The 25,494-nt window shown below is 49.5% G+C and overlaps 1 protein-coding gene across 3 annotated transcripts in view; it reads left to right on the top strand.

Annotated features, from left to right (window-relative positions):
* The window catches only part of DISP3 (dispatched RND transporter family member 3), a 47,501-nt gene extending 35,111 nt beyond the window's left edge, over positions 1-12,390 (top strand). For 2 of the 3 annotated variants that reach the window (XM_030507773.1, XM_030507772.1), the window contains 9 exons: positions 548-729; positions 1,168-1,298; positions 1,406-1,581; positions 2,545-2,671; positions 3,836-3,981; positions 4,306-4,465; positions 4,850-4,963; positions 5,934-6,100; positions 6,860-12,390. In XM_030507773.1, coding sequence (XP_030363633.1) covers positions 548-729; positions 1,168-1,298; positions 1,406-1,581; positions 2,545-2,671; positions 3,836-3,981; positions 4,306-4,465; positions 4,850-4,963; positions 5,934-6,100; positions 6,860-7,222 — 1,566 coding nt within the window. In that variant the 3' untranslated portion in view covers positions 7,223-12,390. The remainder of the gene's footprint in view (positions 1-547; positions 730-1,167; positions 1,299-1,405; positions 1,582-2,544; positions 2,672-3,835; positions 3,982-4,305; positions 4,466-4,849; positions 4,964-5,933; positions 6,101-6,859) is intronic. The other variant, XM_030507774.1, reaches the window with a different exon arrangement.
* The last annotated feature ends 13,104 nt before the right edge of the window (positions 12,391-25,494 follow it).

The following is a 25,494-nucleotide window of genomic DNA, read 5'->3' as shown; positions in this document are numbered from 1 at the left end:
GCAAGGTGGCTAGCACAGACGGCATTGTGCCTAGCATCGGTAAAGATTACACCTCGTAGTGCTACAGGACTTACCTGCTGTTATTGTGCTGTGACTGTTAGCAACAGGAGCAGAAATGTGAGTGTCTGTGGAGATAGGATGAGGCCTGGCATCATCAGCTGAGCTCATTCTAGTAGAAACTGCTACTGAAGAAACTGCTACAGGAGCTCACGGCCTCCTGTCCATCCACAGACATGGGCAAGCAGCCAACACTGCTTGTGCACAGGCCATGTTGGGGACACACTCTCAGGAGGACTTGCTTTCAGATGTCCCTCACCCTGGACAGAGCAGCCACCATTCAGCCTAGGCCACAGAGAATGGGGGTGGTGAGGGGCCCCATCACACACTGGGGAGGAGGCAGGCTGGGGGCTGGCTGGGTTTGTGCCTGCAATGCTCATTCTGTGTGGCTGTGCCAGTGCTCAGGGAGGAGGGGAGTGTGTGATGCTAATGTGCAACAGGCTGCAACCCTGTGGAGTTAAGTGTCTGTTTTCATTAATCCATTGCTTAGGTGTATAGAGTGCCTTTCGGTAACTTCACCAGGAAGCTGACAGCTTGTGTGTCCACAGTAGGGCTGCTTAAGCAGACGAGCCCCAGGAAGTGGATGATGACCACCTTGTCCTGTGACACCAAGAGAGGCTGGAAGTTCGACTTCAGTTTCTACGTGGCCGCCAAGGAGCAGCAGCGAACACGGTAACCTTCCAAAGCCCTCTAAGGGGCAGGCAGCAAAACCAGCACAGCTGAGTGGCTGGTATGGTTTAAATAATGTCCTGTGCCAGTCCTGCCCTCAGTCGGTGACATCCATGGTCCTAGGACTTGCTTTGCTGTAAATGTACCCCATCTTTGCAAAGTTACTTTGCAGGCCTGTAGCATCATTAATGTGCCAAGGCTTGGCAGGGGCAGGACTGTGACTGGGGGCTTCTTTGGGTGGAAAAAAGACATTGCCACCCTTACCCACCTGAACTCTTGGGCTGATAGGCAGCACAAAATATGCAATGGTTAGGGATCCAGGCCTCGAGTTGCTCACCTTTTCCTTTCCTTCTGTCCCTGAGCACATCTGTTTCCATGTAATGCTTTAGACACATCTTTACTGCCTCTCGTCCCCCATAACAAACTTTCTTTGCTGCACAGGAAGCTGTATTTTGCCCAGTCGCACAAGCCCCCTTACCATGGCCGAGTGTGTGCAGCACCTCCTGGCTGTCTTCTCAGCTCTAGCCCAGATGGACCCACTAAAGGCATCCTTTATGTTCCCAGTGAGAAAGGTAAGCAGACGAGGACCTGTTCAGCCCTGCCTGGCTATCAGGTCCAGAGAGTCAAACCTTTTTTTGCCACCTTCTGATGTAACCAACCTTTCTTCTGTGTTTGCCAGCAGCACCCAAAGCAAAGCTGTCAGCCACTTCTGGATTTAATCCTTGCATGAACACGGGCTGCGGGAAGCCAGCGGTGCGGCCGCTGGTGGACACAGGAGCCATGGTGTTCGTGGTGTTTGGTATCAGAGGTGTTAATCGCACGAGACACCCAGACAACCACGTCATTGGAGACATGGTACACACATTCTGCATGCTCAGGGCTCCTGAGTGAAGGGTGGCCTCCCTGGATAGTGTTTAGTTAATCCCCACAGCATAGGCAGCATGGTCCAGTGGTCTAGACAGATGGAATAGCAGACATGGTCACATTGTCATGGGTCAAAAGTACATTTCTATTTTTAGCAAATTCACGAGTAATGGAGATCAGGAAGTCCTTACTGAAATCACTTCAGACTTTTCAGAAAATCCCTGAGTGCAGTATCTAACCTTCTAATTTTGAGTCTCAATCTGGCTTTCCCTAAGGAATTTAGAAGCAAACCCCTCTTGAGCTCAGTATGAAAATCTCACTGCAAATTGAAGATCCAGGGAACTGATGTTTTCTATAATTGCTTATCTTGTTTTGAGGTATTAACATGAAAAAATACAAATCAGTTACTCAGGGGAAAGGTTACTAAATGTGACTCTTGAAGGAACAGCTTATCTCCCAGATCTGATACCTTGACGCATTCACAGCCTTTCCCCAGAAAATTCATGCTTTGCTCTGGTCACTTGGCAGATGCACTTCAGCTTTCTGCTCTTCTTACCTTCTTATATGGGGGCACTGTGCAGGATCAGCCTTTGCCTGTTTCCTTCAGAGGGGGCAGTGTGAAATGCAGGCAGTGAAGTGGGCACAAAGCTGGAGTTCCATGCTGGGCACTGCCAGGCATTCAGAGCTGCTCCTTAGGCAGACCCTAATGGTTTGGGGCATGGTGCCTGTTCATTTATCAGTGCTTCTGTCACACTGCCTGACTTTTGGGGGGACAATCTAGTTTCTTCCTGTGTTATCTAGTAAGGCAAAAATGTCTGGTGGGCTTTTCCACCATACAACCTGTGGTCTGTGTAAGCTAGTCCCAGGAGAAGACTCAGCTTCTGCCTTCTTGTGCCAGTTGCTGTGTATCTGCCTCACATGCGGTTCTCTTGTTGTTGTGTCTCCTTGTGAAAGGGCAGCGTTATCTATGATGACAGCTTTGACCTCTTCAAAGAGATTGGCAACCTGTGCCGCCTCTGCAAAGCCATCGCCAGCAACACGGAGCTGGTGAAGCCAGGAGGGGCTCAGTGCCTGCCCTCTGGTAGGTAGGACTAACACCAACACAGGGTCCCTGGGGAGATCCTGTGTCCCTGGGTGGAGACTGGTTCTTGCCTTCCAGTCTGAGAAGCATCGCTGCTAAGGGCTTTTAAACATTCAGGTCCTGGCTTGATAAAGCAGGGAAAGGAAAGGGGAGGTACCAGTCAGCAGTGGATACAGGCAGTGCAGGGAGGAGAGGCATTTCTTAGCAGTCAGCTCTCCTGACCTGGCTGCAGCACAGCTCTGCCTGTTTCCACCTGGCTTAAGTCACAGCTCCCATCTCCATGGGCCATTCACCTCATGCTTCCATGTGTTGTGCCAACTGTTTTGGGGATGAGAAAGACACAGTGAGTAGGACAGGAATATCAGTTCTGCAGCTCTGCTTGCAGCAGTATTTGCTTGGGCTGGGGTCCTCAACAGCAAACCAGAAAGGGTGGCTGCTTCTTGCTGTCTCATTTTCTTCCACAGCAGCTTTACCCTTCTAGAACACGCCCCTGGTCATGCTTTCTAGGAGATAAAAGAAATGGTCTCTTTAACTCCAAAGAGACTGGGCATGTTCTTCAGGATTTAATCCAGTGTAAAGAACAGAATTGCATCCATTCCTTCCAGTCATAGGTATTGCTTGTGATACACTTACAATCTTTTGGACAAGTAAATATCTTCTCAATAACTCCTGAATAACCAGCAAATCACACCTGATCTCATTGGGATGAGGCTACTCACTGCCCCTGTGGCTTCTAACCAATGACTGTCTCTTCCAGCTTCAGAGGTCACAAGGTTGTGGAGATGAGTCTAGGAAGTGTATACCGGCTTCAGCTTCTTCTCTCATGCCTGGAGAAGATCCCTGCCAGGCCAGGCAGACAGCTCCTCAGTGCTTGCTGTTTGTACTGCTTCCTGACAGCTGGGGACAAACAGCAGTGGTCGTGGTTGGTCCTGTCCAGTGCTGATGGCACAGAGTGCCTTTTCAAGCTAGCAGCAGCTGAGCACTCTGGTGCAGAGACCTCAAGGGCTTTGGCAAGGGGAAGCAGCTGCTGGCAAATGAGGCCTGCATCTTTTGTGTGTTTGGTTGGTTTTGGTTTTTGGGGTGTTTTTGTGGGTTGGGTTCTCCCCCTGCTCCGGTGTGCTTCCTTTCCCTGTCCTCCATCCCTTGCTCTTTCTTTCTCTCTAGGTTACAGCATCTCCTCCTTTCTGCAGATGTTGCACCCTGAGTGCAAGAACATTCCTGAGCCAAACCTGCTGCCTGGACAGCTCTCTCATGGGGCAGTGGGGGTGAAGGATGGGAAGGTGCAGTGGATCTCCATGGCATTTGAATCGGTGAGCACATGGCATCGTCATCTATCCTTTTGAACTGTTACTTCATGTCATTTCTGGGGGTTTAGCTCTGCTCCTTCTACTCTTGCCACTCATTTGCAGCCATAATTTAGTGTTTGTGCCTTGTTGCAGACAAACATCTGCACTCAGAAGTTGGTAGAAGTGGCTGCTTATGCCACAACTTGCTCTTACCATAGGAGTGCAGGCAAAGAGCTCATGGCAGATTAGCCACTGCAACTCCAGCTGGTTTGTTCTACCTCTTCCCCTACAACACATACACTGCCCGAAAGAGCGGGACACGAGAATAACATGTTCATCTTGTTACAGACAACCTACAAAGGGAAATCTTCCTTCCAGACGTATGCTGACTACCTGAAATGGGAGACGTTCCTACAGCAGCAGCTCCAGCTCTTCCCAGAGGGCTCTGCTCTCCGGCACGGTTTCCAGACCTGTGAGCACTGGAAGCAGATCTTCATGGAGATCATAGGCAAGTGACTGCCATGTTTCTCTCCCTGAGGAGTCCGTGCTCTCTGATACATCCTCATGGCACACTCTGTCCCATCTGATTGGCACATGTTGTATCTTCAGTCCCTTACCATTGCTGTGCAAACTTATACAGCCTGTTTCTGCTCCAAGCAGAGTATACTGTCAAAATCCTAGTCAGAGCCCAGGGAAGTAGAGAAGGGAAGGAACTCTACTTTGCTGATATGAGAGACAAAAAGTCGATCACCAGCTTTCTGCTTTGATCCTCCCCTTCCCCTGTTCCCCAGTGTGAGTGCCTGACTGCCTTGTTGCCAGCAAGGGACATGGTAACTTTCTCATCCCAACTGTCACCTTCCAGGAGTCAAATTAGGTGGCTCTTCTCTTGCAGGAGTGCAGAGTGCCCTGTACGGTCTCGTCCTCTCGCTGCTTATCTGTGTGGCTGCAGTGGCAGTGTTCACCACTCACATCCTCCTGCTGCTGCCAGTGCTGCTCAGCATTCTAGGTAAAAATCTGATGTATTAAGCTTTATCTTTGCCTGAAATTGGTGGGTTGTGGCACTGCTAAGTCTCTGCTGATCTGAACTGAATTGCTCTTACTCTGTGTAAACCTTTTTGGCTTTCCAGGAGCTAGTCCTGATACACCCAGGTGAATGGGAGAAACTCCACAAATGCACACTGGGAAAGATTTGTGTGTCTTAATTCCCAGTGTGCTTTATCTACACAATCCCTTGTATTTGTTTAAGTAAGGGTTTTAGCTACACAAATGCCATCCCTGCCTGTTATGTATAATAATGTGATTAAGTCCCACATGCTCTGAATAACAATTGCACTACTTCCCAAGGATCTGCACCATGGCTGCTGTTCCCAAGCAGTGGGAGATTTGAAAAGCTGACTATTTTAGTGGTTTTGTTAGTGTTTGAAGCAAATTTGTAAATAGTTCCCTCTCCCTGGCTGGTGATTTGACGATATTGTGGTTTAAGTGTGTTGCTAAACTTCTCAGTTGAAAAATCAAATCTGTCATTTTGAAACCACTTTAGTCTCCCACACATGGCTCACAAATATCACTCTTGCCTTCAAGAAAAGCCTGTGCATGAGCGCAGCCTGTGTGTAACTCTAGCAAGCAAAACTAAGGGCCCTCTTTCCTGCAATGCGCATGTGCACACATGTACACCTGCCTGGGCTTGGATTTGTAATCCTTAGTCTAGATGGGCATCAGTCTTGTCAGTTTTGCCAAAGCAACCCCTTTTCATGTCCCATGTCACTGTCCCCAGCAAGTCCCTTATTGAATGGTCCCTGTGACAATGGAAGGTGAGGGAAGTGTTTGCAGGGAGTGTATAGAGGATTTGGACTGGCTGGCATGCAGAACTGCAGGGGTATGATCCTAAACACCCCAGTGACTGACTTGTATCAATAGGGCTTGGGCAGCAGTCCCAGACTCCTTTAAATGTGCCTAACATGACATTTTTCACACAGGGGTGGTCTGCTTGGTGGTGACCATCATGTACTGGTCTGGCTGGGAAATGGGTGCTGTGGAAGCCATCTCCCTTTCCATCCTCGTTGGCTCCTCTGTAGATTACTGCGTGCACTTGGTGGAGGGCTACCTGCTGGCAGGGGAAAACCTGCCACTGCACCAGGCAGAGGTGAGCGCTTTCCTTCCTATAGCCTTGGATCCATTCGCCTTATGCCCTCCATGCCACTTGGCTGTGATGCAGGACCTCAAGCATGATGGTCAAGAGGGGATGTGTCTTGCCACCCTCACAGCATGCCTGGGATGCTTGCTGCTTGTCCAGCTGACTGGTCAGAGACTGATGTGCACCTGAGTACAGTCAACCCAGCTGAGGGTCCTACGCACATGGTTGTCCCTTCTTACTGACCACAGCCATGTCCAAAGCAACCCCTTTTCATGTCCTGCTGAAGACAGGCTTGTGCTGGAATGGCCCTACACTCATTCTGTAACCTCTGCACATTGCTGTGCTGTGCTGTGCTGGACCTCTAGGTCTTCTCTGGCCTTGTTAAAATCTTTTGCCTCTTTGGGAAGATGGAGACCACAAAAGCTTGAGGATCTCTGATCCCAGCTATAGTGTCTGCGTGTGTCTGTAGGTATATGTAGACACATATACCTACATATACACATAATGTCTGCATGCAGTGCCTTTGTTGTGTAGGCCCAGGAATCACTCTGATGTCGCTGAAAGGAGGCACAAAATCCACCTCTACTGGGTTTTAACCTCATGGCTGTTTGCCTGGTGTGCTCAGAATCAGCATGAATTGCCTGATATGCACTCCCATAGCATCCTTATCCTGGACCAGCACCCTATGAGCTCAGCCACCCTCTCTAACATTAGTGCAGCCCCATGTGCTTGTCCCCACTCCCCGTAATGCTGCTGTCCCTCTGGCAGGACCCCAGAGCGTGCCGCCAGTGGAGGACGGTTGAAGCGGTGCGTCACGTGGGGGTAGCCATCGTGTCGAGCGCCGTCACCACCGTGATCGCCACCGTCCCGCTCTTCTTCTGCATCATTGCCCCTTTCGCCAAGTTTGGGAAGATCGTGGCCCTCAACACGGGAGTTTCCATCCTGTACACATTAACTGTGAGCACAGCCCTGCTGAGCATCATGGGGCCTGGCACCTTCACCCGCAGCAGGACTTCCTGCCTCAAGGCTGTGGTGGGGGTGCTGCTTGCTGGCCTGCTGGGTCTATGCATCTGCCTCGTCCTGCTGAAGAGTGGATTTAAGATCCCTCTCCCTAATGGGACAGCCCTGTAGACCCTATGCCAAGAGCCACGTGCTCTGTCCTCTTGCTCCCTTTCTTTTTTCTTTTTCTTTTTTTTTTAAAGGATATTTTTTGTAAGAAAAAGAGGAAAAAAGCCCTAAAAAAACCCAACAACCTTTTTCCAGAAGTCTTTCAACTCCAGATGCACTTTATTTTCTAATGGGTTTTGCTCTAAACTTGTATTTATTTTGGGTAGTGATGGATGATGGACAGTGAGGGCTGCCCAGTGGATGCCTCAGCCTGTGAGGAGGAGAGGAAGAGGTCTCCTCTCAGTTTTCTTTCTGCTTTGCTTTTCTTTTCTTTTTTTTGTCTCTCTTTTTTTAATGAAGAGTTTTCTGGAACTGCAAAGCTAAAAGGGGAGAAGGTGGGAAGGCCATCTGATCCCTTTCTAAACCCTTCCCTCTGTCTCTCCCCTTGGTCAGCACTGCAACAATGACTCTTGAGGTGATGTCCTACCCCCATGCCAAGCCTGTGCCTCATTACCCAAGCCTTGGAAAGCAGCAGTGAGCTGTTGGGCAGGCCTGGGAAGTAGTGTTGTCTGGACCCCTTTGCTGTGCCCTGTACCCAAACTAGACCAGCACTGAACTTGCTGCACAGGAGCTCTTATTGTGGGATTATCATTGTGGGATCTGAAGTAGAGATGTTGGATGGCACCACCCGCTTTCATCATTTGTGGAGGGTGTCAGGATGCATGGCTTTCCCTTTCTTTCTGAAGGGACAGTGCACCTTTCTCTGGAATCTCTTGGGCCTGTGAAGAGCCACCAGGAAAGCAGTTGGTGCCCTCAGCAGCCTGCCCTCCTCTCCTTCATCTTGGTGTTTGTTAGGGCAGAGAGAAAGCAGACAGCCTTGAGGTACCTGCAGAGCCTTTTGGTCTTACCCTGAGGATAGAATCATAGAATGGTTAGGGTTGAGAAGGACCTTAAGATCATCTCGTTCCAACCCCCAAATGAGCTTTCGGATGTCCCACTGTTGTGGAGACATGAGGGCAGCGGAGCTTCATCCTGCAGCTGCTGCCTGCTCAGAGCAGGTGGTTTATATTACAGTAAAATGAAGTCACAAACTGCTGCCATTAACAAGTACATTTTAAGCATCACTGATTCTATCATATTTTTAAAATTGAAATAGCTAAGTGTGTGCATTGATATGCAGCACATCTGGCCCTTGGCAGAAGAGGAGGGGTTGGGCCCAGTTGGAGATGCATTAAACATTATTTACAGGGATGCCAATAGAGGGGGGTGGACAGAAAGCAGCCTGACTTCATTTGTTTGCAGATACCATGTCCCTGGTGGCTTTGTATTCTCTGTCTGGATTGACCCCCCCCCCTTTTTAAGATGAGAATTCTGGGAAGCCCATCCCCATTGTCAGCCAAGTTCTGAGGACTGTGCTGCTGAGACAGACCAGCAGCTGCTTCTGCTTGCTCAATGCATCCCTGCTCTGATCCCCACCACTCTTACACCTTCACATCATGCCATTCCTGTGAAACTGAATTAAATGTTTGTTCTTAAAGTAGGTCCCCCAAGGTGTCAGTTGGAGAAGAGTGCCAGGACAGGACTCTTGTTGATGCCAGGGGCAATCCAGAGCAATCCTGCTGCAGGCAGTGAGGGTGGTGAGAGCATGAGCAGAACAGACCTGGTTTCTGCTTCACCACCCCATGGTGCAGCTGAGTTACCCTTTCCTGCAAAGCGTGAAATGTTCCCTGGCACCTACCTCTGATCTGCACCAGCTCCTTCATAATGAACCCCATGGCCATGAATAACTGGCTCTGGGAAGGGTTTTGACTATCCTTAAGCTGTGCTGCTGCGCACGGTTCAGCCCCGACACTGATCTGTAAGCATGCTTTCCCCCCTGTCTGTTCTCCAAATTGAACTACTGGTGGTGCCCTGAGCATGGTGAGTGGCAGCGACTGTAGAGAGCAGTATGCTGGATGAGACCCATGTGGCTGTGTGGGTGCTGCAGGGGTGAGCAAGGTGGCCCTAGTGCTGCTGCTAAGGGTGCTCTGGCTGATGGCTTGACCTGAATTTAGCTAATGCTTCAAATTCCTTGGGGTGATTAAATCTGATGGATATTTCCAGGTCACCAGACAAGAGAACAAGGTGCTGAGTGCACCCTTAGAGGAAGTTCCTTCTTCTGTGAGCATGAAGAAACCTTGAAAGGCCTTTAAGACAAGGCATAGATGTGCTTTGAATCCTGCAAAGTTTAAAGCTCATTTAAGCCCCTGGTGTTCTATGTTATAAAGAGGCTTTCATAGAGCACCCTCACCCCCAGAGTGATTCTGGACACACCATGCTGGGACCATTCATTGAGCCACTCCTGGAAGGCAAAGATTAATTTCAAAGTAGCGGAAAACCTTTTATGTCTCTGGGGTCTGATCTGGCAATGTCTGATCTACAGACAAAAATAGCAGAGTTCTTGGCACCTGATAGGATCTGTCCCGTTTTCCAGAGCAGGCAGGGGAAAGGACAAGCTATCATATTCCCTCCTCCTCTCTGGCCAGCCCAGGATCACTCAGTGCAGAAAGGATGGCTGGTATTAACAGGAGCCGGGCATCACCTTGCCCTTGTTTGTGGTACTGGAGAGCAATGGCTGAAGTGATTCGGAAGGGAAAGTAACAGACTGAGGTAAGTGTAGAGCTGTAGCAGATGATTCACAAAGGCATAGTGAGGAGATTGTGCCACTCCAGCAAGGAAACTGAGGCAAGGAGAGGAGGAGGAACTTACACCAGACTGCAGTAGAATGGCAGAAGAGCCAGGAGATGATACTAGGTGATTCTTCTTACTGCAAAAACTCACTGGATGTTGGTAACCTGAAAATGTGATTAAATATAGGCATAACACTTGTCCTAAGATCTAACTAGACATTTGTCCCATTGCTATTTCACTCTGCACAGCAATTTGGTCAGGGTGGCTGGTGCCTTCTCCATCTACCATGGAGTGAAAGAGGCTTAAAGGTGCGGCCCAGCCTTTGCCAAAATGCATACAGCACCCTGATGTCACCAAGCATCTGTGGAGACAATAAATCAGTAGCAGGTGTGTACATCTATCTCCATGTAGGCAGCATCATCCTTGGGACGAGAAAACACTCATAAAATTATAGAGGTAAGAAAACGGATGGGTTTATTTGAGCAAATGTGAAGGTGGGGCTGACAGCCCTGCTGGGAATTGGTGCCCCGAGGCAGATGCTCGTAGCAATAAAACACAAGGCCTTACCTGTCTGGCACTGTTCTGGGAGCAGATGCATGCCCTAAATTAATTCATCCCACACCTCTGCCTATGTTCTTTCTGTGATGACTCCTCTGTTTCCCAGACCATCTCTTGGGTCCTGTTGTTTTGCTGAGCAAGGATTAGCCTTCTCTGTGGTAGCTATTCATGCCTAATGTGCTCACAGAGTCTGGACTAAAGTAGCTGGAGATAGTCGCAGGGAGAATTTCTCAGGCAGAGGAAGGTAGGGAGTTAAAATGCTTCATATGAAGCTGTCAGTTTTGATGGTTTTAAACAACAGAGCACAGCAGACCAGCCTTACTTAGAAGAGAATGCTCTGATTTTTCCTGCAAAACAATCTTGCTGCAATTAAAAAGAGAGGTACCCAAGTTCTCAGTTACAGCACACTGCAAGGGAGTATTTCTGTTAACTGCCCACTCCTTTATTTCTATTAAATCCTGTTTTGAGGGTTACATTCTGAAAAGTTGATGTTAGTGTTTCAGGATGGGAGTCATTCTGAAACTCTGCAGTCTCCTAGAAAACGGAGCAGGTCCTGTCCTGACCAGAAGCTTTCTCTCTGCCAGCCCAGGGCAGTCACAGAAGGGCACTGCTGCCCAGTGCTGAAGCACTGCGATACGTGCGCAGAGGTGGTGTTGCTGCTCTTTGCCTTCAGTGGAGCTGCTGAGTGAGTTCAAGGCTCCTCATGGCTGTGGACACTCAGGGGGAGAGTCTCTGCTCACAACAGCCATGCCAGCTGGCAGTGTTCAAGATCAGGTTGGACGGGGCTTGGAGCAACCTGGTCTAGTGCGAAGTGTCACTGCCTGTGGCAGGGGGTTGGAACTGGATGATCTTAAGGTCCTTTCCAACCCAAACCATTCCATGATTCCATGACTTGAAAAATCGGTGTCAGAGAAAGGAATAGACTCAGGTCTCCTCACTCTATTTCCTTATGTTGTGGGGCCTCCTGAGGTGCTGGATTCACATGGGGTCTGTAAGGCAACTGGGGCATCAGGTTTGGCCACTGACCTCAGCAATTCCAAAGGCTGCAGATACCAAAAGGGGATCAGTGGCTGAGCTGGGCTGTGTTTCTCAGTCCCTGCTGGATCTGCAACTATGCCAGAGCAAAGGCAGCCTGAGAAATCTCCCCAAGGAGAAGGACATATGGCATGCTTACAGAGTTACTGTACCACTGCTACAGTCGTCTGGATGCAGTGGTCTCCGGAGGCTCCTGGCTTTGTCTCTGCTGGAGCAAACTGGGATGTTGCTCTATTGCATCTAATTCTTTTAGCTTGTCCTGCACTGAATTTTCTTACCAGAGCAGCCTGCTCTTCTGGAAGATGATAAAAGGCATTTTATTTAACCCTGTGGCATGTATCAGTCCTCCCACACTGTCCACCAAGTAAGCTGTGCTGAGTGATTTGCAGCCAGGCAGAACAAATTCAGCTTCTCAGTTACTTCCAAAATCACCCCTCACCCCAGACAGCACACAAGCCATAGTTCACAGGTTTTTCAGAGGCTGCTGCTAACCACTTAGTACTCAGGGGCCTGGAGTTAAAGGTCTTTCAAGGCCTGTCTCCATCCTGAGGACACTGTTGTTCAGCTGTTTGGCTTCCTTCTCCTCCTTTGGGCGGTTGCTGGAGGGGATGGAGGTAATGGCCAGGACCAGAGGCAGAGCGACAAGCTCATCAGCAGAAAGGTTTGCAAGGGGAAGCAGAAGAGAACAAACAGGAGGGAGAATGGTCCAAAAGCCAAGGGGAGAAGAGGTGTGAGCACCCCAAGGACAGAGGGAGGGCACTGTTGTTTCACCACGTTGTGTGCAGACCTTAGAGTGTCAGTTCTCAGAGTGATGTAGCACAATTCCCAATGTACATGTGTTACTTTTGTAAGTCGTCTCCTGCCCTCACTATTTTCAGTGTTTCTTGATTTTTGGAGACTGTTGTAAATAAAAGATTTTGACATTCGCACGTTTGGATCCCTCATCACCACGTTACTGCTGCATGTAAACATAGTGCTGGCCAGAGCAACACTGACATGTTGTGTGTGTAAAATACAGTGGGGATGAGGCCACAGCACGAGTTCCCAATGTACACAAGGTTGTCTGCTCCTGCAGCTGAGATCAGGCTCCTTGAAGCCAATTTACCACATCCAGAAAAGCCTGGAACAGCCAGCTCAGTATTCCACACGGGTCTGCAAGAGGAGGAGGAGGAGCGTTAGCCGGGTTTTGTGGAGGCCTTTTACTCCTCCATCTGTGCTTCTTCCAGTACATGAAGATTGCACTTCTGCACTGACTCCACAAGAAGGGGATTCATCTGCCTGCTCCTGCAGCACCGGTTTCTCACAACACAATGCTTGGCACAAATGCTTGGTCAAGGTTTTGCCTCTGTGTCTTGTGCTGGCAGCAACCAAGTGCTACTCTGCACATCCCAGGGCCACGCTGAACTGATGCACACCGAGGCCAGCAGCAGGATAGGAAGAGAACCAGGCATTTACCTCTCTGCAGCCATGCTGAGTGAGGTTTGCTTCCCATACCCTCTCATTTGGGTGTGCTCAACTGCACTCGGTAACGATGCTGCTGGGACAGAGAGCACCAAGAGGACATCACAGCAACAACCTCCCATGTTTTCACTTCTGCAGATGAGGCCAAAGTTGCTGGTGAAATCTCCGTTGTAGTAAACACCAGGAAGGCCAGGGTCACAGTCTGACGAGTAAGAAAACACTGCAGTATCCACAGGAAGGAAGAATGCATTCCCTTTAATGAGAAGTTGGGGATTGCAGGTAGGAGAGGGTTTGTGCTCAAGCCTGCTGCTGGGAAATTGATGGGCAAGGCTGGAAGAAGGTTGGTTTTGGCTTCAAATTCAGCCCCTTGCCCCAAGAGCAGGCACAATGGGCACTGTGGACCACAGAGGCAGCATGTTTCCCTCTGCAGGACTGTGGGACCCCCTGGCAGGGGTGAGCGAGTGCCCAGGACTGCCAAATGTTGGGAGGGCGGCACAGAAACAGGGTGCCCCAGGGTACTGCAGCTGCAGACACGGGCGGAGACAGGCAATGATTCCATAGCTCTTCCTCCATAGAAGGCTTCTGGGCTGAGGAAGGGTTTGGGACAGCGGAAGGGACTCTGAGGATGGATTACATGGGACAACAGCTGCTCACTGTTTCAAGCTGGCAGAGACGGGAAGGAATTGTGTTTCCATCTGTGGGAGCCTGTCCGTGCAGGGCTGCTGGCTCAACCCCTGTGCTAACATTGATGGTCCACACTGGAACCTGCTGCCTGCGGCTTGGCACAGCCCCATCTCTTCCAGGTGAGTGAGCCTGGTGTGGAGTCTTCATCACACACAGCAGTTCTTATGTCAAGCTGTGGCACAGTGAGATCTCCATTGCCTCCCCAGCACCCCACCAGCACTGAGGGGCTCTATGTGCACCCTTCTCCCACAGGCTCCTTCCCACCCAAAACCAAACCCTCAGCTCCGCGTCTGTAGTTTTGAAGGGGAAAAGACATTTCTCTCTGAAACACCATGTCTTGCAGCCTGCCCTTCCTACCGACAGAGCACCCCATCACTGTGCCTTTGTCGCTGCGAGACTTTCAGGGGAGCAGGAGGGTTGGGGCTCGTCAGTGCCCCTTATTTTTGGGGGTGGGGGGGGCGCTAAAATGGCTGAAGCTCCATGAGGGGAATTGGGGAGCGCTGTCTTCCCGCCTTAGCACGAGGCCCTTGCACGAGGCGCCCCACGAGCCGCCGGTGCGGGCGGGCCCAGGTGCGGGCGGGCGCAGGTGCGGGTGGGCCCAGGTGCAGCCGTTACCTCATGAGGGCGCCGTTAAGGCGCGGCTGAGGGGAGCCTTCAGGGGAGCTGGCTGCGGCCGGACGGGACGGGATTAGGCGGCGTGGTGTCGGCTCGGGTGAGTGTTTCCCCCGTGGCGGGGCAGCGCTGGGGTTTGTCTTTTTCACCGTGCCGAGCTGAGGAGCGGCCTCAGCCCTCGGTGCCGCTCTGAGGCTCTTTACGAGGCGGGATTTGGCCCCTCGGCTCGCCCCGTCTCAGTGCAGCGCCGCCCCGCTCCCCTGTCCCCTCTGCTCCATCTTCGGTCTCTCCTCCCCTCTGCTGTAGATGATACGGCACAGAAATAAGGAGCTTTGAAACCCTGCGCTCGGCTGGCTCAGCCGCCCTGATGGCAAACTGAGACGTCTGGGGTTTGTTTACTGGTTTTTACTCCTCGGTGTTTTTCTCCCCCCTGCTGTGCTCGCTGGCTCTCACCCGCCCTCTCGAAGCACTGTAACGGTGCCCATGGGGCACTGCCCTTTGTCGAGCAGGGCTGGGGCTTGGCCCGTGGCTCGTTATCCATTTCCGAGTAGCTCAGGAACAGGCTTCTCTGATGATTGACACGAAGGTCAGTTGAAGAGGATGATTCACTCTCTTCCCTTCCCTGGTAATTTGTCACCCAGGGCAGATGACACATCTCCGTGGCTCCTCAAGCAGTCAGCAGAGCTCTGGCAGGCCTGTGGGGAGCTGTGCCCCTGGGATCCTCTTTTTTTTTATCCTCATGGCTGTTTATTCAGCTAGTCTGTGCTCCCTAAGGCCTGAGGATGATGAGCAAAAGCCTTAGAGGCTCAGTGCCAGGCTTTCCTTTGCTGTCAGCCAGCACAGGAGCTGAAGTGAACCCAAACCAGTGAGAACTTGGGAGGTTTGTGGGTCATGTTTCTCTGAGTGTTGGCCCACGATGCCTATTTCTTGCTGCTGTTCTTTTTAGCTCTCAAGTTAGAGTAAGTTTATTGCCCCAGGAGCTCAATATGAAAACGTATTTCAGACTGCTGTATACAACAAGCAGTAGGAAGGACCAGGGAGCTTGGTAACACCTTGATGGGTGTTCTGGCAGGGAGAAAAGCCATGAAGGAGCCTGGACAGAAATATGGTCTGAAGCGCATTGGGCTGGGGTGGGAAAGGTGACCAGAGATTGGGTTTCAAACCCAGATTTGAAGCAGAGGAGCTGTTTTGCAAGGGGGGGGTTGTGCATGTGTCAGTCTGGGAGGGGATGGATTAATCTGCCAGTGAAATGCAGCTGTGGCTGGGCTGAAAGGCAGCAGCTGACAAACAGTGCTGTAAACACTGCTTGTGATGGGAGGTGGAGGAGGTGGGATTGAGTACAGATAACTTGTGGTTTAGGCAGGCACTAGAAATGTCCTCCATCTTCAACGTGAAAGATTCTGCTTGTGGAAAAAGAGGTTGTGAGGCAACAGTAGGGCTGCTAAGGGAGGAGGTATGGGTGACTCGGGTGTATGGACTAGTCAAGATAGAGTATGTCTGAGAGGAAGGGTTACAATGCTGCTTTGGGTAGCTGATCTCATTGGCAGGGAAGTCAGGTCATGTCTTCTTCCAGTGGAGGATGTGGCAGCCTCAGAGTCCCTAGAATGAGAGACTGAAGTGTGGTGCTGAGAGCATTGTGGCTCAGCTGGTTTTGGCAAGAAGACAAGCAGTTCTTGCTTCCTTGCGACTGCTTTATTTTCATGTTTGCTAGCTCATGTTCTGTGCTAGGCTTATCTTAGCTACAGGTGAGGGCACTGATGCCTCATTCCACATCACCAAAGAGCTCTCCAGCCTCGCAGAGCACTACAGGTGTTGGGTGCTTAAGAAATTCCTGCATGAAATTAGGTGATCTGAGATTATTTTCCTAACCAGACTGAACCCAGAGAGTGCAGATGCAGAAGGGATGGGATCTGTTCCAGACTGGGGCAGGGCAGGCTCAGGGTGAGCTTTTAGAACAGCTCTGTGGAGGTGCTTTTCTTTTTTCTTAAACTTTAATGGTCTTCTCAGTTGAATCTCTTGGTGCTGAGTGAAAAGCACAAAGTGACTGCAAAGGGAGGCTGCACTAGGACTATTAATCCTCTCTAGTTGGTGGCCTCTGTCCTGCTGAGTTTAGGGCTGTGTTGTGCTGGACAGAGGCATATGGAGGGGCAACAGGGACTTGAACCCATTCCCAAACCCATTGACTGGCTTGTGCAGGCTCCTGGGAGCCTTTTTCAAGATGTAAGGGCCTGGGCTTCCCCTCAGCTTTTTGCAGGCTAACAAAAGAGTTGGGATAACAAGCAGGTGAGTTGATCAGCAGCCAGTGCATAAGCTACTTTCCCACACATGGCTGGCTGAGTGTGGACTGAAGTTTGCTGTCTCAGCGTTAAGCACTGCCTGTCAGAACAGCTCCATGCTATGGGGAGTGAGTGGTAAGAGCCATGAGCTGTCCCTTGGTGGCATTCAGGAGCATAGTGAGTTTGCTGCTAGCTGCCACACTGCTCCGCTTTGCTTCAAGGAGTTAGTGTTTGATAGACAATATAGTTTTGTCACTCGAGGGTGAGCAGTGGCAGTACATCTCCTTGAGTGTCACTTGGGCTTGTGATTGTTTCCTGAATGAGATGCAGCCCAAGAGCAATGAAGGATCTGTTGCCTGTGGGGTTTTCTTTCTAGCTCTTTGTTTGGAGAGGGGGAAGTTTCTGGCAAGAGAAACTCCTCCTTAAGCTGCAAGGGTGCTCAAGGGAAGGTAGTGGTGAGGTACTGCTTTGGTCATGTTTGCTGCCTTTACCTGTTCTACCTTTAGACTCAGTCTGTGCCCTCTGGCATGGTGATACAGCACTGCCTGCAGACAGCTGAATGGTCCGGGGCTCTGATGGAGTTCTGCGGAAACTCTACCAGCTTCTTATTTTTCCTGCAAGTGCTATTTATTGAGCTAGGTCTGGATGGTGCACAGTATTCCCACTGTATGCTCTTTGGGGCAGACTGCTCCTGATGGCAGTTTGTCAGGCTGGCTGCAGAGGTTGGTTGGTTGGTTGATCTTTAATGCTTTTTTAAAATCCTTGCAGCCTTCCTGAGGGTTCTAGTTACTCAGAGATGTAGGTGTGACCTGTCCCTTGCCCCTGGAATTCATGTACCTCTCAAAGGAGCTGCTGTTAGGGAGCCCAATGGGAAACCCAGGCTGTTGTGAATGCCTGGAATGACAGGTGATGATAAATCATGAAATCTTGCCAGTGCTTTGTCTGGATGTCTAAGCATTATATTTCCTGATGTAAAAATGGAAGTGACATCTGCATCTAATGTGTGAGGCTGTGACCTCAGTGAAATCCACTGATGGATGCTGCCAGAAGCCCTCATGCATCATCTAAGGTGGCTCTGCAGAGGCTCTGCCCTTGCTGAGCCAGCTGTTCCACTAGCTGGGAATACAGGAAGGCTGCTGTTTCCTTGGGGCCTGGCTTACACTGTGGGAAGAGAAAGCATGCTCTGAACTGCCCCAGTGTGTGTTTAGGCATCTGGTGTGGTGACAGATCATCTCTGACCCCGCAGAATGCAGTTATCATCTGGCTGCTGACAGAGGCTTGGCTTTGCTGGGCCTTTGCTGCTTTGGAGCTTTAAGGCTCCTGAGATAAGAGCATGCCTCTAATCCTGGAAAGCACAGCAGACACCAGGTCAGAGACACCCACCTAAGCATTAATTTTGTCCTCCACAGGTTATCATCATGTGCTACCAAAGAAGTCCACCAGTGCTCTCCAGAAAGCTTTCTCTCTGCTGTCTAACCTGCTGAGGCCATTTCTAACAACAGAAAAGCAGATTCAGCTCCCTCCTGACACATGGAGACAAGTAAGTTTTCCCTCGAGCGCTGCTACTTTGTCTCTATTCCTGCCTTATCCCACTGGCTCTGACAACAAACCCATTGCTGGCTGTCTTCTAGGGGTACTCTGTGATTGTGGCTGTGCTGTGGCAGCTCCCAACAGGGTTAATGGGGAGGGGGATGTGTGGGACAGAGCTGGGATGACTCGGCAGGCAGAACCATGTGCTGTGCTGTGTTTGAAGAGTGTTGGTGGTTGGTAGCACTGGACCAGGAGCTCAAGGAGCCTGTCTGGGGAACGCTGGTGGTGACCAGCCTCTAACCTCTCATGTGCTCAGCAGCCTGCAATCCCTCCCATGTATTAGCACTTAACATTTGCTGTCCGTGCTCCAAATGGAGTGTTCACAGCATTGATGTGAACAGGTTTCCCAGTCAGCCAGATCTTAACAAATGGGAGCTCTGGCTGGAGTGTTATTTTGCTGCAAGGGGGCAATACATCTTATTACTAAACAATGAAGCTCGTGATGGATGGTGAGGAGTCTCTTTGCTGTCTTGTTTGATGATCACATTATAAAATAAACATAAAACTGAAGATGTTCCCAGGGAATCGAGGCAGGGCCTTGCATTGTTCTTGGGAAGAGACAGCCTTTAGGTTCTCTGGTGCCTTAACTGCAAGAGCCTTTGCATCAGGCTGTTATGTTGCCTCCTCTCCAGGAGGGATGAGCTGGCAGGGATGTGGTAGTTGGGGAGGAAAAGTCAGGGACAGAGAAAGGAGGAGGTGCTGGTCAAAAACCTGGTGTGTAGCAAGAGCAGAACACAGCTGGTTTCTTTGCAAACACTGCAGAGCTCCTGTGCTTGGTATGGCTGTCTGTCATCTGATTATAAGGCAGTACAGGTCAATGTTGTTTTGATCCAGCCTGAAGCAGCGTTATTGGAGGAGCTTATGGCTCAAAGGAGAAGGGAGTGTGGGGACAAAGTCCACCAGAGGGCCATGGAGGAAAATGATGGTTATTGTGGGGACAAGGCCCTTCTGAGGGGCAGGCACATCATCCTGCTGCTTCAAGTGACTTGACTGTAAGCCATAGCTTCTCTGAGCAGAGAGCCAGAACAGATGATGTGCTTGTTTAATGCCAGCACAAAATTGGAGTAATCGTGTTCAATGGAAAGGAGGGGAGCTACCAGCCTCCTCTGCTCAGCCTCCTCTGCTTCGGTACAGCTGCAGCAGCAAAGCTTAGCCCTGTGTGGGTATGTTACCTATGACTCAGTTGCTACAGATACGGATGGATTCTTGGCCCAAGCTGTGCAAGAGCTGCAGAGGAGTGCTGGCTGGGTAAAGATGGTGTGTGATTGTACATCTTCTCTTGTACACATACCTTCACCCATGTACCTTCTCCTCATGCTGTACCTAAGAGCAGCCAGCACAAAGGCAGATGGATTTTATCGGGTCTCCTCCACCTTAAGAGTGTTTTCTTTGAAATGGGAACTGTGAAATGATCAGAACAGGTGTTGCTGTGATTTCACACCAGAATAAATGTATTCAGAGCATAAGTGGAGCAAGCAGAGCGGCCCCATGGGAATCAGCAGCTCCTCTGTTTGGGCTGTATGGGTGGCAGTGCACGGTGCAGATGCAGCACAACGGGGTTGACAGCAAGGAAGACTGGCACAGAGTGTGTGCGTGACACGGGTAGTGTTGGGAAATTAATGAAAGCTCATTTAAGGTATTAGCATATCAGCAGGCAGGAATTCTTCCAAGTGGATTGGTTTCACTAGGGGATCGGGGAATAGGGCCAGCATTCATGTGGCAGCATTTCTTTCAGCACACTTACATTCATCACCTGGCCTGTGGGACACTGCTGGGATCTGCTGGAGGGGCTTGGTGTGTCCCCAGGGAAGGGTATTCCCAACACTGCACTCTTGCAGCAGGAGCTGTGGCAATGAATTGAGGGACAAGCTCTCAGTTGAGAGCCATGAAAGCAAACAACAAAGCAGCTCTGTTTTGGTGTGTGTGTTTGTGGAGTAGATGAAGGAAGGGGAAGCTTTTAAAAATCCCAGTTCTCTTTTCCCTATGAGTTCTCCTTGGTATGTATTTATATTTAGTATCTGTTTAGCAGAGAAAAGGCTGTCTGGGAAGGGGGTTTGCTGAGAGGGGGTGGGTTTGTAATCCAGACAGATTCAAGGACAGCCTTAAATAGAGCATTAATGGAAGAGGGAAGCTTTGAGGCTGCAGCTTTCTATTTTGGCATTAAAAAAGAGCTTTTTGTGCATGCAGGCTGCTCTTCAAGCACAGGGGTGGCTGGTCCCTGCCGAAAGAGCTCTTTCATTTATGTGCACATAAGCACTTCTGAGAGTCTTCGTGCTGGTTGGGGGGATTTTTGGATAAGGTCCTAAAAAGGTCAGGAAGAGAAAAGAGGGAGTGGAGCTGGCTTGCCTAGTGTGTGCACCATGTGGGACAAGCAGTATTACTGCCAGCTTTGGAGCTCACTGGCCTTTCTCCAGACCTAGCTGAAGGCAGCCTGGCATGGTGATCTGCAAGCTGCTGCTGGACACTTGATCTGGGACTGACCTTGTGGCTTTGCGTTTCTTTGTAGATGGATATTTGGGCGTTGAAGCACCGCTGAGCAGTGCCTCTCCCTGCTGCCTGACTGTATCCCAGGCTGGCCCTGCTGAGCTCCCATTACCTTGCTCCTGTGCTATCTTTTCCCTTCAAATTGTACTGAAATTGGACAATCCAGTACTGAAATTGGAGAATCCAGTACTGAAAGTTTTGCTGGAGATCAGACTGCAGCTGAAATCATTGTGTTTCTGTTTTTATTCCTGTCAGAATCATGGTGCACAGTAAAGGTGAGCTGGGACCCGGAAACTCACCTGTAACAGATCTGTGCCCAGTGACTGTCTGGGAGCAGCTGCAGCATCCTCAGGTGCATTTGCTCTTTGGGTCAGTCAAATCTGATTTCTTTACACTTGTATTTTTCTTGTAGATGCCAACTTTACAGTCATGTTGCCTAGTTACTGTGGGGTAGAGAAACTGCATGGACTTGATTTCTGTGGGTGGCTGAGGATGGGTGTGCAAGTGATTCCCAAGCAGCTGCCTGGGGTAGGAGGGAAATTCACACCTGGAGTATTACATGAGAGATCAAGGATACAGATCTAACTGGAGTGAGAGACTGAAATAAGAGTTAGTTGACTAGATACTTAACTTCTGTGGACCTGGGTACAAGAAAATAGTCTGAAGAAGGTCTCTGCAGTCCTGCAGTAGAAGTAGATAGGACAAGTTAGTGTCAAATACTTCTATATCAGCAAAGAAATCACAGACTGGTCCCTGGACACAGACTTTGTCAGTCATCCCTGCTTTGGCCAATGAGTCTGTCACTCAAATATTTGCTGAGAGGTGAGATTCTTAACTCGGTGTGTGTCTGCCTGAGTCCATGCCAAGGAGGCACAGGGATGCTGGGTGAGGTGACCTGGGCTGGTATTGGCCTCTGCACTCAGAGGAGTTTTGCTTGTGAGAAATGCAAATGTGGTTGGAATCAGTTTTGTTCAAGAATGTGAACAGAGACTCCAAGGACCTTTTCTCACTCTCCCCATGACTTCTCCTCCTCTAATTGCTAGGATGAATGCATAAACCCTTATACTGGCGAGTTCACAAGAACAGGTTTACTCATTTTATTCTCTTTCTTGGCATAAAAGGTGTCTTATTAAGTGGGTTTAATGTTTGCTCACCAAGAGGCACGGATTATAAAGCTTCAGCAATAGCTTGCATCTGGAAAAGTCAATTAATAAAACAAAACTTGTGATGTCATTTTCTCATAAATTAACAATTTATAGATAATTTACAGTGCTCCTGTCATTAGGCAAATGGACTTTAAATTGATTTCAAATTAGTGGGTTAATGATTTCCCACAGGTATCATTTCAATGGGCAGCATATGCATGGGGTTTTTTCAATGCAGGGGTAGGTATGCAGGAGCAAACTCCTACCTCTCTAATTGAGGCAGTAATTGGAGTGGTGGTCACATTCAAGTGCAGTATTGATCTGCAAAGAATGTGCTGTCTCCATCAGTGTGGCAAAGAGGGAGGAGGAAGGAACTCTAGGCAAGACTGCAGTCTTTGCATATTTCTTGTATAATAACTTTCTTTTGGTGCACGCTAACTCCAGGTGGTGCATTAAAGTAGCCAGTTGATTTGGTTTTGTTAAATAACCTTGCAAAGCCCTGGAGAACATATTCAGCTGAGTTCTAATTATAGTTGTAAGGGAACAATATGTCCCCAAATTGATTAAAAGTGGGGCGATGATTGTGTGGAGTCTGAGGCCAACCTGAGAGGGGAGGAGAAGTACTCTTGCTGCTGCTGCAATGGGCAGGCTGTGTGCTGTAAGCCTGGCCTGGGAGCCAGTCTCCAGCCTTGTCACCACTCTGGTGTCAGCTTCCATCTCTGTGACTTTTTCCCCTCATTTTTCTTCTTGTCCTGCCTGCAAAGGTTGTAAATGCTTTAGGGGACAGCCTGACTGGCTTGTATATATTAGCACAGGGAGCTAAGGTTGGAGCCCTGAGGTATTAGGAGAAAGTCAGCAGCTGATACCTCAGCTTGGTGAACTGTTACATGCCAGGAGGTCCACACTGGTGTCATGTTGGAGCAAATCTGAAGCATCTCCACTCGCTTGGCTAGCATTTCTGTAGGCTTGCGCTGGCATTAATAAATTGATGATCTGGGCTTTTGTGTCTCATCACCCTAATGCATGAGGCATAAGAAATGCTAATGAATTCCTCCTCTGGGAGATGAGGAGCTATCATCCCTACCTCGCGCCTGAGTAACTGGGGTGGGAGAGATGCCCATCCCAGGTCATGGCTGGAGAGAGGGGACTTCCCTCCCTTTGATGTAGTGCTGCTCTGAGCAAGCCCCATTCAGGTGGATGTGTTTCACAGTGTGAGGCTATCAAGGCAGGACAGTGCTGCACAAGGGTTACACCCTGAACTGGCAACACCCTGAGCAGTGCCCTGGCTGCTGTTGTTTGGTGCCACTCATGGGGAGGCTGAGTGCCGTGGAGGATTATGTTTTGAGCATGACAGACAGTAACTCATGAATTAAATGGCTGTGGAAATGTTCTGTGTTGGCAGTACGTGTTTGTGGAGCACAGTCTCCCTGTGGCTGGCTGTTTACACAAACTCGATTGCTTCCAAGCTTTGTATTGCAAAATTAAATTCCTCCTGCATTAAAAATTTATGTTGGATGAAAAGAGCAGGATATTGAAACTTAGTGAGAATATCCCTTCCCATGCACATACACACCTCATTTAGATGTACCTTTCCTGTGGATGCCAGCTGATGATCCAAATCATATGAGAAGGTTTATAATTACCTCCTATCAGTGCTCTTTAGGAAGTGGAAAGGTGCCCTTAAATAGGGAGTGATCCCTATAAAGATGACATTTATGCCAACTGAGAAGTTGTTATTGCATCCCTGTGCTTCCAGAGGTGTTGAAAAGAACCTACAGAGATAGATTTATAGGAAAGCATCTTTTCACAATATGTTGGTTTGGATTCAAGGACACTGAAATTCTGTCATTTATTGCACAGAGCTACTTGTGTCAGTACACAATGCAGCTCATAATTGTAGCCTTTCATCTTAGTAGCATATGTAAGGGTTTATATAAGTTTTATCCAAACATTTTTTAATTCATTAGGTGTTCTCCTCATATCTGCTATGCCCTGAGGCTAAGAAACACTCTGCACTTGTTTTTATGTAAATTAGACCTTAAAGATGCACATAAGTCTGTAGACATGCTTCTACCATTTAAAAATGATGCCTTAAGATGTGTACAATGAAGGGAATAAGGATTTAAAGCCTCATATTGGTAGAATACGCTTTATTTTCTATCTGTTTTGCAGGAAAGCAGACACAGCAGCACATCTTGAGAGGAGCTTGGGGAGAGAAGGTGTAATGAGGGGTGGGAAATGAAAGGGGAAGCAGTACTGATGATGGTACTGGAGACAAGCAGCAGCTCAAGCAAGAGACCCAAAATAGGGCAGGGATGAGAGGGTGGCAAGAGAAGGCTGGAAGGACTTCACGGTGAGGTCTTTGGCATCAGAGCAAATGTGTTCTTCCTGACATAGCCACCACAAGTGCTGCGTGTCTTCTGTGTGGCAGGAGGGATGCTTAGAGTCCTCTCTAAATGCAGGCTTAGTGCTGCTACCTTAAAGTGTGTTATAAACAAAAGAGCAATGGTGCTGCCACCCTGATGGTGTGGAGGGGCCACGGCTCTCCTTGCAGAAAGGCACGTTGGTGCTGGCTGGCTGTAGTGGTGCTCTATTGGCTTGGCCACATGGGGCTTCTGTATGAAATCTTCTGTATGAAATCCTTTTTTCCCATTAAATCACACACTGTCTATTTCTGCCGCCTTGGCTTTGGCTGCATTCTGTCAGTCTGGAGGAGCCATGACCTGAAGGGACCATCTGTTTCTGTGGGTACAGCTTCTGCTGGCAGGCAGGAGGGGTGGCGGGGGCCAGGGAGGAGGGCTTCAGATGCCAGATGCCATATGCCATTCCCCATGCCTCCTTGCTGCCTTGGTACTTTGAGGAAGGCAAAAAGTGAGTAAAATCCAATCCAACAACAAAAAAAAACCCCTTTCTGTTCCCCTGGGCAGCTGTAGTAGAGTTAGACTCATTGCTTCTTACTGCAGGTGGAAGCTGGGAAGAGTGACTTGATTCTTCCCTGCATTGGAAACTCTCCTTTGGTCATAGGAGTGACCTGGAACCCTTTTGCTGGTGCAGCAGACCATGCTTGTGGGGACCTGGGAGTGGACCTGGGAGCATATGCTTTCAGAAGGGCTTTGATAACAGACCTGATTTCTATCAGTCTCAGCCTCAGCCATTGTCTTCAGAGACTTCTGGAAAGGCTTTGAGGCTCCTAAAGGCACTGAGGCTCCCAATTTAGGAACCTGAATGGAAGTTTGATGGTTTTGCTGCTGGCAGCCTGTGAATGAAAGCCCCTGCCCCGTGGTGCTATCTGTGAGTATCTGTCACTGCCCACACTTAGTGAGACTGGGAGATGCAACCTCTGATTAATGCCTCAAGGGAGTTCCTGCAATATTGTTTTGCAAGCAGTTGTCATTTAACATTAAGGTAAATACCCTGCAGCTATGAACTAGAAAGCCTTTCTTCCCTTCCTGTTAAAAACAGCCTCTTGGCTTCACAAGCTCTCTGGCTAACATTAAAACTGCCTCTTTCATCTGCCAGCACTGCAGCCAGCCTGCTGGTACCCTGGAGCTGGCCCCAAGCAGCATGTACTCACCTGCACTGCTCAGGTCTTGGGCAGAGTGGGTTGCTGCTGTGATGGATGGAGACCTCGTGAGGAGAGGAAAAAACACAAAAGGAACTTGGTGCTTCTGCCCTTTTTACCTCTGGCAGGAGGAGCCTGCTGGTTGGTTGGCACAGGCCAGTGCTGAGTGGTTTTATATGTAAATGAGTTCACTTTCATTAGGGATCTTGGCTATATGAA

Source organism: Strigops habroptila, chromosome 16 (genome assembly GCF_004027225.2).
Source record: "Strigops habroptila isolate Jane chromosome 16, bStrHab1.2.pri, whole genome shotgun sequence".
NCBI lineage: Eukaryota > Metazoa > Chordata > Aves > Psittaciformes > Psittacidae > Strigops > Strigops habroptila.
This window is presented reverse-complemented; position numbering and strand designations above follow the sequence as displayed.